The sequence below is a fragment of the Mustela lutreola genome, chromosome 16 (assembly GCF_030435805.1).
Source record: "Mustela lutreola isolate mMusLut2 chromosome 16, mMusLut2.pri, whole genome shotgun sequence".
In the NCBI taxonomy this organism is placed as follows: Eukaryota; Metazoa; Chordata; class Mammalia; order Carnivora; family Mustelidae; genus Mustela; species Mustela lutreola.
In genome coordinates this window covers 44,813,781-44,826,250 of record NC_081305.1, presented here as the reverse complement: position 1 = coordinate 44,826,250, position 12,470 = coordinate 44,813,781, and the positions used below count along the sequence as shown (strand labels likewise).

Genomic DNA, 12,470 nt, shown 5'->3' with positions numbered 1-12,470 from the left:
TCGCGACAGGCCAGCGGGTGTCGCTATTGCAGCGACTTAGAAACGGCTTTTTTTTTTTTTTTTCTCAGTCTCGCTCATATGCCCTCTGCTCTTGAGGCAGATTCTAGTGGTGTTCTCCGAGCTCCGCTCCGAATGCAGAAACTTATTTCCTCCTTTCCAGCGTAGGGTTGGAATTACGTCAGGGACTCAGGAAGCCCAGCTCGCCCTCTCACACACACCCGCCCTCCTCATCGATCACAATGCATCAGTGGAGCCTTCACCCCTCTTTCTCCCTAGGTCTTGGAGAGGAAACAGGTGCAATACACTGTTGTGATTAAAAGAATGCTCCCTGGGAGTCAGGCACACAAGGTTAGGGCTTCATTCCACCACTCCCCACCTCTGTGTCCCCGCCAAATTGCTTCCCATCTGTAGAATGGAAATAAAACTTACCTTTTAAGAGTTATGAGGATGAGAGTCCTGTATGTAAGTGTTTAGAAGACATATAGGGGTACTCAGTTAAACCATATGTTGAACATTTTGTGTGTGCTACAAGGCTAAGTATCTTAGATCCGTTTTAGGGAGGAGAAACGGAGGTTCAGACAGGCTAAATCAGAGTGAATGTGTGGTGGTGCTAGGACTCAAATTCACATCTGACTCCAAAGTCCATGCTTTTAATCACTTAACCTAGTACTGTTAGTACTATTACTGTTTTGGTTGCTGTTGTTAAAATTATAATTATCTATAGTGCTACCTACCCCAAGGCTGGGTACTCGTACCTTTGTTGACCTTAATAAAACATTAAAAATTGCTCAAGTCAGGGGCACCTGGGTGGCTCAGTGGGTTGGTCCTCTGCCTTCAGCTCAGGTCATGATCCCGGGGTCCTGGGATGGAGCCCCGCATCGGGCTCTCTGCTCTGCAGGGAGCCTGCTTCCTCCTCTCTCTCTGCCTGCCTCTCTGCCTACTTGTGATCTCTGTCAGATAAATAAAGAAAAAATCTTTAAAAAAAAAAAAAAACATTGCTCAAGTCAAAACCTTGGAATCGCAGCCTTGATTCTTTTCTTCTTTGCAAACTCTTTATCTACATTTGCGGATTCTACCTTCAAAATGGATTCATTACCTTGCCCACTTCTCCCTGCCCCCACTGTTCTCACCTTGATCTCCTGTACCCTGACCTGACCACAGCAGTCTTCCCCCTTGCTCCCTCCCCAGCCACCCACCCCCTACTCTCTGTTCCCCATGGGCAATCAGAGGTAGTATGTAAACACCTGAGTCAGGTCACAGCCCTCCCATGCTTAGAGCCTTGCCGTATCTCCAGCTAACTCAGGGTGACCAGCAACATCCATGCAATGGCTCCCCAGGACCCACAGATGTGCGCTGGCTCCTCTCCCCCCTCATCCCCTAAATACCTTCCTCCCCGATTTGTCCCCTCCAGACACTCCCTCCCTTGAAGTCCCTCAGACTTACCTAGACATGCTAGACACGCCCCTTTACCTAGAATGTTCTTCCTGCAGACATCCACAGGACTCCCTCACCTCCTTCATGGCTTTATTCAAATGCCAGCTCCCTGCTGACCCTGACTAGAAATGACTGTATCCCCCATCTCCACTTTACTTTTCTTTACAGCGCATATCATTTCTAACATGTCATTTATTGTCTCCACTATAAAGTTCATAAGCTGCTCGTGGGGAAGGATTTTTGTCTGTTCTGTTCAATGCCTTGTCCTTGGTGCTGAGAACAGGGCCTGGCATATGACAGATGTTCGGTAAGTGTATTTGAGTGACTAAATGTATAAAACTCAGCCAGAGGGTCTGCTTGGGACTAAAGGATGTGAAGGAGAAAGGACAAATCTGGTAGGCGACTGGTTCGGTGGTTCAGGAAGGTGAGTGGATGCGGTGCATCAATGCAAATAAAGGACACAGGCTGAGACTTTGTCACAGACATTTCTTGGAGCGAATATCTCATGCCCCCTCCCCAATGACAAGGCTGGGTCTTTGGCTCCCATCCTCCCCCGCCACGGCAGCCTGCACTGATGGTAACAATATTGAGGTCACAGACTGGCTTGGAATCAAGATCAGGAAGATAAGTGTCGGGGTGCCTCCCCCAAATCTGGGGGCCAAGCATCCAATCTGAGGGGCAAGCAGCTGGGAAATTGGGCCTGGGGGCTCCAGGGTCTGAGGTCTTCCTGGCTCCCAGGGTCAGCCCTCCATGCACCCCTGATTTGGGGGTGATGAAGAGTAATCATGGATCAGAGGTGGGTATCAGCAGGGAGCAGGACTGGGAGACCTGGGAGAGGCGGTGCTGGGAGGTGGGAGCTGGGGGAACTTTCCCCAGCTCCCAGCACTTCATCCGCAGATCCCACAGCACCTTACAGCACTCTGGTCCCCGTCCCACCCCTCCCCAAAACGAGGTAGGTTAAGAATGGAGCTTCCCCCCGCCCACCACGGAAGGGAGGAGACCGAGGCACAGAGAAGGGGATGGGGACCCAGGCCGCCCCAGCCCCCGGTCCCTCTGCCCTCAGCTCTGGTGGGTCTGAAGGTGACGAGAGCTGGGCAGAGTGGGGATGGGAGGGACATCCCCCTTTTCTCTCACCCATCCCAGGGTCTGGTTGGGAGAGCGGAATCTCACAGGTTCCGGATGTAATAAATAGTTAATAATTTAAAGGAAGTGACAGAAGGATCTAACCCTCTGACCCCCTTGACCTATCCCTTGAAACCCCTACAAGGCCATCCAAGTCTGGGTAATGAAGAAAGGTAAATGCACATTTCCAGATTCTTGGGACCACCTGCAGGTCCCAAGCCCATACAGCATTGAAATTGTCTTGCTCCAAGACCTTGATCCTCTGCTTCAGGCCATCATATCTGAGATACCCTGAAAGTCCCATTCCACTCAGGGAAAAGAGACTGTGGCATCACAGAGGGCCATGAAACTGGCTTTCAAGCTTCACAAAGCTACCCCCAACTCTGAGATGGAAGGGAAGGGGTTAACAGGGCAGAACATAAAAAGCTTGGACTAGGGCTGGGGCTTAAGTTTGGGCTTGGGGCAGAGTGCAAAGGGAGTGACTGAGTGTGTGTGTGTTTATGTGTGTGTCCACTATGTGCACAGTACAGCCAGCAGAGTGTGGTGTGAATTCCAGCCACCCCCATCTTGACTTGTGTGTCTTTGCTTAGCAAACAGTTTGCACCATCATCTATGACAATGCTGGGTCCTAGAGATGGATGTGGAGTTCTGGGATGCTCCTGGAACCCAGAAACATGAGCTCAAGATGATGGGGTTTTTTTTGTTTTTGTTTTTGTTTTACCATAGTAAAGGAGTAGTTCTGTGAGATGCTGGAGGCTTGGGATGGGGCCCTTAAAGTTCAAATTCGGAGGTCTGGGACCTTGGGGTTTCAGGGGCTTATGGTCAGCAGGATTCAAGGGCAGCAGGTATCAGGGAATATCAGACTGAAGAGGTCTGAGTCCACAGAAATCGGGGATCTGAAGGTGCTACGGTCCTGAAGCACCTCAGTTGTCTCATGTGGATGGGCCAAGGTCTTGAGTTAGGGACAATATCAATGTTGTGGAGGCTTAAGCCCTGAATTTGGGGGACCAATGGCACCTTGGAGTCTTGGGACCAGTGCTCCCAAAGCACCTTGGGGTCATTCAGGAGCTGGGGGCCAAGGGGTGAGAGGCCTGTGTGGCCATGAACATCCCATCATCTGGGAGATGAGCTTCCAGCCTTGAGGGGATTGGGGATCTGTGGGTACAAAGCAGCCAAAGATTCCAGGCCATTCTGGGGCTTGAAATCCAAATCTAAGAGGTTTTGAAAAAGGGTTATCTGAGGACTTGAGACCAGTGCCTTGGGCCCTAAGGGGTTGGGGACCTTCAGTACTACATCTGGGAGCATTAGGCACCTCAGAGTCCTATGTATGAGATCCAAAGCTCTGGGAACACTGGCTTGGGATGAGTGGGTCTACAGAGGTCTTTGATCCTTGGTTCCCAGAGCATCCTGGATCTGACATCTAGATCTTGGTGGGGAAAACACTGGGAGGCTCAGAGATGAGTCTTGCAAGTCATTTTGGGCAGAGAGCATGTGTCTGGGCACACCTATGGACTCAGGGCATCTTGAGAGGGGTTTTGGTGCCTCTAGGATGCTAGGGGGCTACAAGACTATCTCAGATATGGGTGCCCCAAGTTTTAGGTGAGCATTCAGGGACCATTTGGGGTGCATCTGGGTTCTATGGTCTCAAGATCCGGGAGTTAATTGTATGCAGGCAGGGTCAGGTTATCAACAGGTCCTGACTCACTGTAATCTGAGGGCTCATGTGTCAGGCATCATGGGGTCGGGGTTCAGGGCCCTGCATCTCTTAGGGATACATGTGCTCCCCAGCCTGACTGAGGTGAAGGGTTTGGGGATGCCTGGAGTCTCCCCAGTCTAAGTCAGGGAGGAGGTTGGTGGCAGGATGGGGGTGCCAGAACTCAGGGTGCCTGGGACCTCTCGGACAGACATCCCAGTGAAGCTGGGTCTGGGGTCTCTCAGTCCTAAGTTTGGGGTCCAGGTTCCAGGTCTGGGGTCTCTCAATCCAAACTCAAGCTCCAAGTTCCGGGTGTGCCTAGGTTTGGGTTTGGGGGTCCGAACGGAGTCCAGGGTCCTGGACCCTCATTTTGGGGTCCTTGGTGCAGCTACCGGACCCACCAGGCCATTCTCACCGCGCCGCCTCCTCGTGGCGACCCCCGCAGCCTGCGCAGCCGCATCGCGCCGCGACCCAGTGGCAGGCGCGCAGGGGCGCATAGCAGCAGAGGCAGGGCACAGCCAGGGAGAGCGCGGCCAGCGCGGCCCAGCGCGCCGCGGGACGCGGGTGGCCTGGCTCGCAGGCGCACGGGTCCGAGAAGTCACCCTCCGCGTCCGACAGGCAGTGGTAGAGCAAGCTCTCAGCGCACCACAGGCAACTGAGCCGGCGCACCAGCAGGCGACCCGGGTCCGGGGCTTCCGCGCAGCGACCGCCGCGCCCATCCGCGCGGCGGCGGAAGAGCGCCCGGCAGTGCACGCAGCGCGCCGCCTCCTCCGCCTCGGGGGAAGCCTTGGCAGGCGCAGGGGCAGGGCCGGGGCCCGGGGGTGGGCGAGCGGGGGGCGCTGGAGGCGCAGCCTCGGCGAGAGGGGCGGGTAGTGTGGCAGGGGGCCCCAGGGCTGTGCCCCTCAACGCGCCGGTCTTGGCAAAGCGCACGACGCAGGTGGACAGGGTGAGGGGCGCGGGCGGCCCGGCGCGCCGGTAATCCTCATAGCCACGGCCACCCCATCCCGGGCCCCCTGCCCCAGTCAGGGGCTCTGAGGGCTCCGGAATCCCCGTGAACGGTAGGAGCGGAGGGTAGCTCTGTGGGGTGAAGGGATACAACAGGTTAGCGGGGTCTGTGATCCCTCACGCTCCACCACAATCCATCCCAGTCTCAGAAGACTTGAGAATCCAAAGACCCAGCCTTCAGGCCTCATTCATCTTAGGAAGCTGCCCTGGGATCCTGAGTGTCTCTGGGTCTGGCATTCAGACTTCCAAGCCTCCAGCCCAATCCTCTCAAATCCAAGAACAGACCAAAGAATCCAGGCACCAAGCCCACACCTTAAGGACCCAGTGACTCGGGCTCTCAGCCCTGCCCTCTTTCAAGACCCCAGGAAGTCCTAGCACCCAGACCCCCCTACTCCCAGATCCAGGAGCTTGGGACTCCAGCCATGTCCTTCAGGACACAGGAATCCAGTCCCCGGGGAGCTTAGCCCCTTTGGAGTCCATGCCCCACCTAATAAATTAACCAATCTAAAGAACTCCTTCCACAAGCATGAAAAACTCCCTAATATACTCGAAGAATTGTCTAAGTCATCCCCTAAGCCCCTCTGATTCAGAACTCAGAACTTTCCAAAATCTCCAAGAGCGCAGGACACACAGGGAAAGCCCACACAGATGCTCCAAGGAACCTAAGTCCCCAGGCACCCTCTCTACCATCACTGCCACGAACTCAAGCCAACCATCCCTGAGGATCTGTCTGCAGTCTCTTGTCCTTCTGGGGTCTCAGCACCCACCTACCTCTGGACCCTGGCACCCTTCCCCACTTCCTCCCCACCCCCACAAGCCCCAGACTTCCAGTGGAGGTGGGAGGTCGCACCTGAGTGGAGGAGTGGCGGCGCTGGGGGGATGTAGCTGGCCCGAAGCCAGAAGCTGACTCCACCGTGATGATAGTGGCCGCCGCGGCGGTGGGAGGCGTCTCCTGGCGGCTGTGACTGGAGGAGGACTCACTGTCCACATGGGACTGGGGGAGAGTGGCGGCCTCAGAGCCGGACCCCGGCACAGCTGATGCCCTCACATAGACCCCCTCCCATGGCAAGCGAGAGCTCTGCGGCCAGACAGGCCTCCGTGCAAGCCCCAGCTCTGCCACTGACTGGTTGTGTGACCTCCGGCAAGTGAGCTCATCTCTTTGAGCCTCAGTTTCCTTCTCTGTAAAATGGGGATCATAATAGTGTCTATTCATAAGGATGTGGTTAGGACCCACTGTACAGGGCATAACACATGCCTAAACAACAGGAAGAGCTGGAAATGGTCACTGTTCTCAAAGACCCCTTCATCTTTATCTACTCAGCTTGCTCACTGACCTACGGAACAACCAAATATCTTTCCCTTTCTCAGAAACCCTCTCCTTTGGCCAGTCGGCCACGTTCCTGACTCATTCCCATCCCCAGATCTTGACGCCCCCCCCCCACCCAACAGGAAGGTGTTCCTTCTCAGCCAATCCACCTGTCCTTTACAAAGGGAAATGTCACTTCTCAGACCCTTGGTTTCTGTAGCTTGGGTGGGGGTCATCATTCTGACTTCATCCATCTATCTTCAGTAAACATTCATTGAGCACCTACGGCATGCCAGGCTCACACAAGGCCATTGCAAGGATGTAAGATGGAGCATGGGAAGTCCAGCATCTTTCTTGAGTAAGCACCAAATACATAGGACCTGTCCACGAGATTTCTGTGGCCCCATCCACCTCTCCCTCCACCCTGCGATTCCCACTTTTCTGCCCAGGGAACCAGTTTTGTTCTTCTAAGTCTCAGCAACTCCCACTGTTCCCAGCAAATGCCAAATCACATCTGACATTATGTGCATTTATTCATTCAATAAATGTACTTGACACATATTTACTGAACACTTACTGTATACCAGGCACTGTTTTAGGTCTCGGACATGCAGCAAGAAAGCAACAAAAGATCCTTTGCCCTCCTGGAGCTGGCATTCTAGCAATAAGCTAACAGATAAGAAACTGTCCATACTAGGGCACTGGGGTGGCTCAGTCGATTAAGCAGTTAAGTGTCTGCCTTTGGCTCAGGTCATGGTCCCCTGGACCTGAGCCTCTAGTTGGGTTCCCTGCTGTGCAAGGAGCTTGCTTCTCCCTTTCTCCACCACCCGCCTCATGTTCTCTCTTGCTATCTCTCTCTCAAATAAAGTCTTTTAAAAAAAGAAAGAAAGAAAGAAAGAAAAAGAAAACTGCCTATAGGAAGAAAATAAGGAAAATATCTAGAACAGGGAAAAATTAGAACAGGATAGGGAGCATCAGGACATCACAGTTTTGAACAGCTTACTCAGGAAGAGCCTCACTCAGAAGGTGATATGTGTATAAAACCCTGAAGGAAGTAAGGGGATGAGGCATGTGGAAATTTGGGGAAGAATATTTTCCAAGACAGAAGTAACAGCCAGTGCAAAGGCTCTGAGACAGGAACATACCTGCCGTGTTGGAGTAACAGTGAGGAGGCTAGTGTGGCTGGAGCACAGTGAGCAAAAGGGAGAACAGGGGGGCTAAATGGCATGGGATCTTATATGCTTTGTCCTTTACCCTGAGTGAGATAGACCCCTGGAAGGGTTCTGAGTTGTGGGATGGCCACAATCTGTCTTAGATGTCAATAGGGTCCCTCTGGCTGCATGTGAGGAATTTCTAGATAGTAGGAAATAGGAGGGGGGCAGTTAACAATAAGAGGCTGGCGAGATGCTCTGGTTGGCAGATGAGGTTGGACAGTACCAGGCTGGAGGCAGATCCTAGTCATTTGAAGGCAAAGCCAATATTTGACGAGATTAGATGAGGAGCATAAAAAAGGACAAAAGTCAACGATGACTTCAAGGTTGGTACCCTGAGTAACTGGGAGGATGAACTTGTCATTAATTTGTTCACTATAAAAGATATGGCTTATCTTTTTTTTCTTTTATCTTTTATCTTTTTTTTTTTTTTTAATTTTCTGCCTTTCCACACTAGAATAGAAGCTCCATGAGGAAAGGGACCTTGTTTTGTTCACTGATGTATCCCCAGTGCCTAAAACACTACTTATTTACAGGTGCTCAATAAATACTCTTGAATGAATATGTGACCCACAACAGAATAGGAAAGCTAGGATAACAGGCATCACATTGATATTAATAGTTTGGGCCCAAATTTGTGTCCCCAGCATGTGGCATGCTGCCTGATACACAAGAGATGCTCAAGAATGTTTGTAGAATAGAAATAATCCCTGCCCTCCCAGCAGAGTGGTGTCCTGGACTCACCGTCAGAGGGCAGGGGGTCTCTGCGGTGTCCTGGGAAGGGGAGGAAGAAGAGGAGGAGGAAGAGGGGGTAAGCGAGCCTGGGGCAGGAAGAGAGGCAGATAGTGAGTTCCCTGGGTCCCAGCTTCTCCCACCATCCTGCCACATCCTCCAGCACCCACCGCCTGTGCCGCTCACCTCGACCCAGCGCAGCCAGTGCGGCCAGCAGGCTCTTCTGGAACTCATCAGCCTCCGCGGGACTCTGGAACGTCAGTCCAAACTTGCAGTCACCCAGGCTCCAGTGATGGAAGATGGGGTTCACTTTGTTGTAAACCAAGCCTGGCCTCAGGGTACACTCCAAGGTGGTCTGAGGGGTGGTAAGAGGGGGTCAGGTCAGCAGCCCCCTTCCAGCCATGCCTGTGACTTCCTTTTACCCCTCAGCCTAGCTATATACCTCAGCATCCCACAAACTTCATTTGTCAATCCTAGGTGTACCCCTAGGATTGTACCACTTCCCAACTTTATTGAGCACACCTCTGATATCCCAACATTTCCCCCAAGCCCCTTAAACCCTATATTTTCCTCATGCCCCCTTCTGATAACCCAATGTCCCTCCTTCTGACTCAGTAATACTCCCTGAACTTTACTGAACAGCTCAGAATATTACCATTAAGCTCCTTCTGATGCCCCAATAATCTCCCAAAATGCTACCTCAAAATTCTTATCAACTTCCATAGCTTTCCCCTTGGATGCTGGTCAACACCCTAGGTGTTTCCTCACAGCCTTGCCCAACATCACCATATTCCTTCACACCAGTTCAAATCCCCCTACATTGTCCCTTCCAACCCCTGCTCTGAAATGCAAGCTGTACCCCAAGCCTTTTCAAATAATCCAAGTCTTTCTACCACACCCCCAGCTGAAACGTCAACACTGTCCTTCCAAATCATGCCAGGCAGCCCAGAATATTCCTGCTGAACCCACATGTAGGATTGTAAACCCTATCTGACCCGTCCAGATGGTCCCCCACCAAATGCCTCCATATACTTAGAGCAGACAGGGGCTGGTGGTGTAGGGCCTCCTGGTAAGGATCTCTGAGCAAGATGGAGCCACCGGAAGGTTCTGAGCAGAGGGAAGGACATGTTCTGAGTCAGGTGTTAGCAGGGCCCCTGCAGAACAGACTGAGGTTGGGGGATGGAGCAGGAGCAGGGCAAGACCAGGGAGGAGGCTGCCCTGACGGCCCTTTGGACAATGGCAGTAGACAGGCCCTGCTTGATACACCCAGATTGTCTCAGAACGCCCAGTTGTTCTCCATCAGACAGATACTCAGTTCCACACCATGTCCCAAACCCCGGCTTGATTCTGGGCTGGGAGATGACCTGACTTCATCTCTGCACTCCCAGACCCATCCCCTTACTTCCCCCACGCCCCCACCCTACCCCCACGCCCCAGGGTGGCTCACTTTCTGGTCCCGAAGGCGCTCCCCGTGGATGACGTAGTGCCCCTGGCGGGCCCCCCCCTCGGGCCTGGCCCCTCGGACCCGACAAACGCTCACCTGGCTGAGGCCCCCGCCCCCCACAGGCAGCCAGCCCCCACTGGAGTCATCTCGGGCCATCACCACGGCTCGGACCTGAACCATGTACCTGGAGGGGGTGGGGAAATGGGTACAACACAGTCAGTGGGCTGCAGTGCTGTTCTCCCATTCAGCGTTCCCCCAACCCTCATCCCCAACCCTCATCCCTCACGTCTGGATCCACTGCACTCGCAGGCAATGATTCTCACTTTCTCTGACATGCCTGCTTCTCCTCCCCATGCCCACCTTCTTCCAGCATGGCTTCTTTCTTCCTCATGCCATCTCTTTTCTCCTACGCTCATCTTCTCCACATCTACCTGTCCTCTCCATACCCACCTTCGTCTGTTTCCCCATCGTTCCCATCCTGACCCCCACAGCCTCAGTTTTCCACTTCCCTTCCCCCTCCAGCTCTTCCCCTATCAACCCAGTCTCCTCTCATCCCTCAGCACATTCCCACAGCCCCACCCATGGTTCCCCCTCACAGCTGGGTGCCTGCGCATATGTATTTTCTTAGAGCCCATCAACTCAGCTCCAGATCCCCCCTACACTGTCTCCACACTCTGCCGCCCAGGCCACTGGCTGGGTGAGAAACCCAGGCTCTCCCCCCCCCCACCCCTTCCCGGATTTATGAATGAGACCGGATGCAAAGCTCACTGAGTCACCCAGCAACGGGAGATAGGCAGGGAGAAGCGAGAGAACCAGAAATGGCCAGAGAGAGGCCGAAAGGGAGATGGAGGCAGAAGGAGCCAGGAACGGGCGACCAAGACACAACCAGAGTGCGTTTCATTCACAAAAATCAAGCCTGCTCCCTCGGGTCCCAGCCGAAGGAAAGCAAAGGGGAGAGATTGAGGGGAGGTGGAGAATTGATCCCTCCTCCTCCCCCTCCCCGCCCCAGCATCCTTCAGAACCTTCTTACCCCGCCCCCCAGCTCAGGGGACTTAGCCCTCCGCCCAGTAATCGGGACCAGCGTCCAGCCCCTCACTACCACATAGCGCAGGGACCCTGGCGTCTCAACCTTAGGGACCCAGGCAACGAGCTCTAGCCCCTTCCCCCACCTGCAGGCTGTCGGTTTTCCCCGGCCCTTTGGGAGGGGAAGGGGCGGTCGCAGCGCCCCCAGCCCCCTTTTCTCAATGGGATGGGATTTTGTGAATGAGCAGTCACGTGACGCTGCTTCCTTTGTCCGCCCGCCTCCCCCAACAACAGGTGAAGCAGAGAAAGAGGGCAGGGGTCCCCCAGGGCCTAGCTGAGATGGGACGCCGGGATTTCTGAGTGTCCTATGCTCTCCATACATCTGTTTCCCTGGGGGAGTGGTCCCCAGAGTTCCTCAATGGTGGGGGTCCAGTTCGGAATTTTATGAATGGGGCGTCCTCGCAGAAGTCCAGGCCCCCAAATGGAGACTGGTACCCCAAATGGCTGCCGCGCAGTTTGGGGGCCCCCACCCCCTTGTCCCTCCAGCCGCGGTCCGGGGGGCGCCCCGGTGGGCAGGAGGCGCAGCGCGGTCCAGGCCGCCCCCTCACCAGGACAGGCAGTCTGTCAGCCCCCGCCCCCTCGCCCCTCTTGGCACCTGCCTGGGAGGCTCCGGCCGGGCTCCGAGCGGCGGCGACTTGGCCTCCTCCTCCTCCTCCTGTTCGCTCCGGCTCCCTCGCTGGCTCCAGCGGCGCTAGAGACGGGCACCGGGAGCCGGGGCGACGGGGGAGGGAGGGGGAACCTGGAAGATGGGTGAGGGGGAGGGGGCGGCTTGGGGGAGGGGTAAGCGCGAGGCGGGCGTACTTGCCCGCTGGGTCCTAGAGCCCGTCACTACCTACAGAGAACAGCCCCCCAGCCCCCATTTTCTCAGGATCCAGAAAAGATCCCCCACTTTCCCACCTATTCGCGCCATTGATCCCTGGGGATGTGGTGAAAGGTCCGGGACATGGCCGGGTCTCAGGGTTCTAAAGAGGTGAGGGTCTTTGCTTTGGGTTCTAAATGGGAGGAGCTGAGTACCTGGTAGAGTTCGAAAAGAGGTGGGGCGAGATGGGAGCATTCGCAAGGGGGCGGGGACGGAGGGCCTTGGGAAGGAGAGTCGGTGAGGACGCCGAGGGCGCGTACAAGCGCTTGCGTCATGGAAGGGGCGGCTCCGCAGTGGATGGGCCTCCTAGGCAGGCCCAAAGAAAGAGAGGGTCTTGGGAAGAGATGTTGTGGGGTCCTGAAGGGTGGAGTTTAGAGGTAAATTGTCTTATGGGCGGGGCCCACGAGAGCGCTGAAAGGGAGGAGCTCCGTGGCTGTGTTCGTAATGGGCGGAGCTTCGAGGGAGGGACTAACGACGGGGGCGGAGCATTTTGAAGAGGAGGGGCTAAGGATTACACTCTAAAGGGGTGTGGCCTAGGACTGCAAGGTCTGGGGGCGGGGAAGAAGACGTCGGAATATTTC

The 12,470-nt window shown here is 54.7% G+C and overlaps 1 protein-coding gene across 6 annotated transcripts; it reads right to left on the bottom strand.

The window, feature by feature from the left end:
* Positions 1-1,900: 1,900 nt before the first annotated feature.
* SPRED3 (sprouty related EVH1 domain containing 3) lies at positions 1,901-12,386 on the bottom strand. 6 transcript variants are annotated; one of them, XM_059151340.1, is made up of 6 exons: positions 11,626-12,386; positions 10,044-10,131; positions 8,690-8,858; positions 8,516-8,545; positions 6,105-6,433; positions 1,901-5,326 (listed from the first exon to the last, which is right to left on the bottom strand). In XM_059151340.1, the coding sequence occupies exons 2-6, from the start codon at positions 10,125-10,127 to the stop codon at positions 4,661-4,663; spliced, it is 1,278 nt and encodes a 425-aa protein (XP_059007323.1). In that variant the 5' UTR covers positions 10,128-10,131; positions 11,626-12,386; the 3' UTR covers positions 1,901-4,660. The 6 variants fall into 6 exon arrangements, with proteins under 6 accessions (XP_059007323.1, XP_059007322.1, XP_059007324.1 ...); XM_059151339.1 differs by having other exon boundaries at positions 11,630-12,384; XM_059151341.1 differs by having other exon boundaries at positions 6,105-6,248; positions 8,516-8,592; positions 9,951-10,131; positions 11,630-12,106.
* Positions 12,387-12,470: the final 84 nt, after the last annotated feature.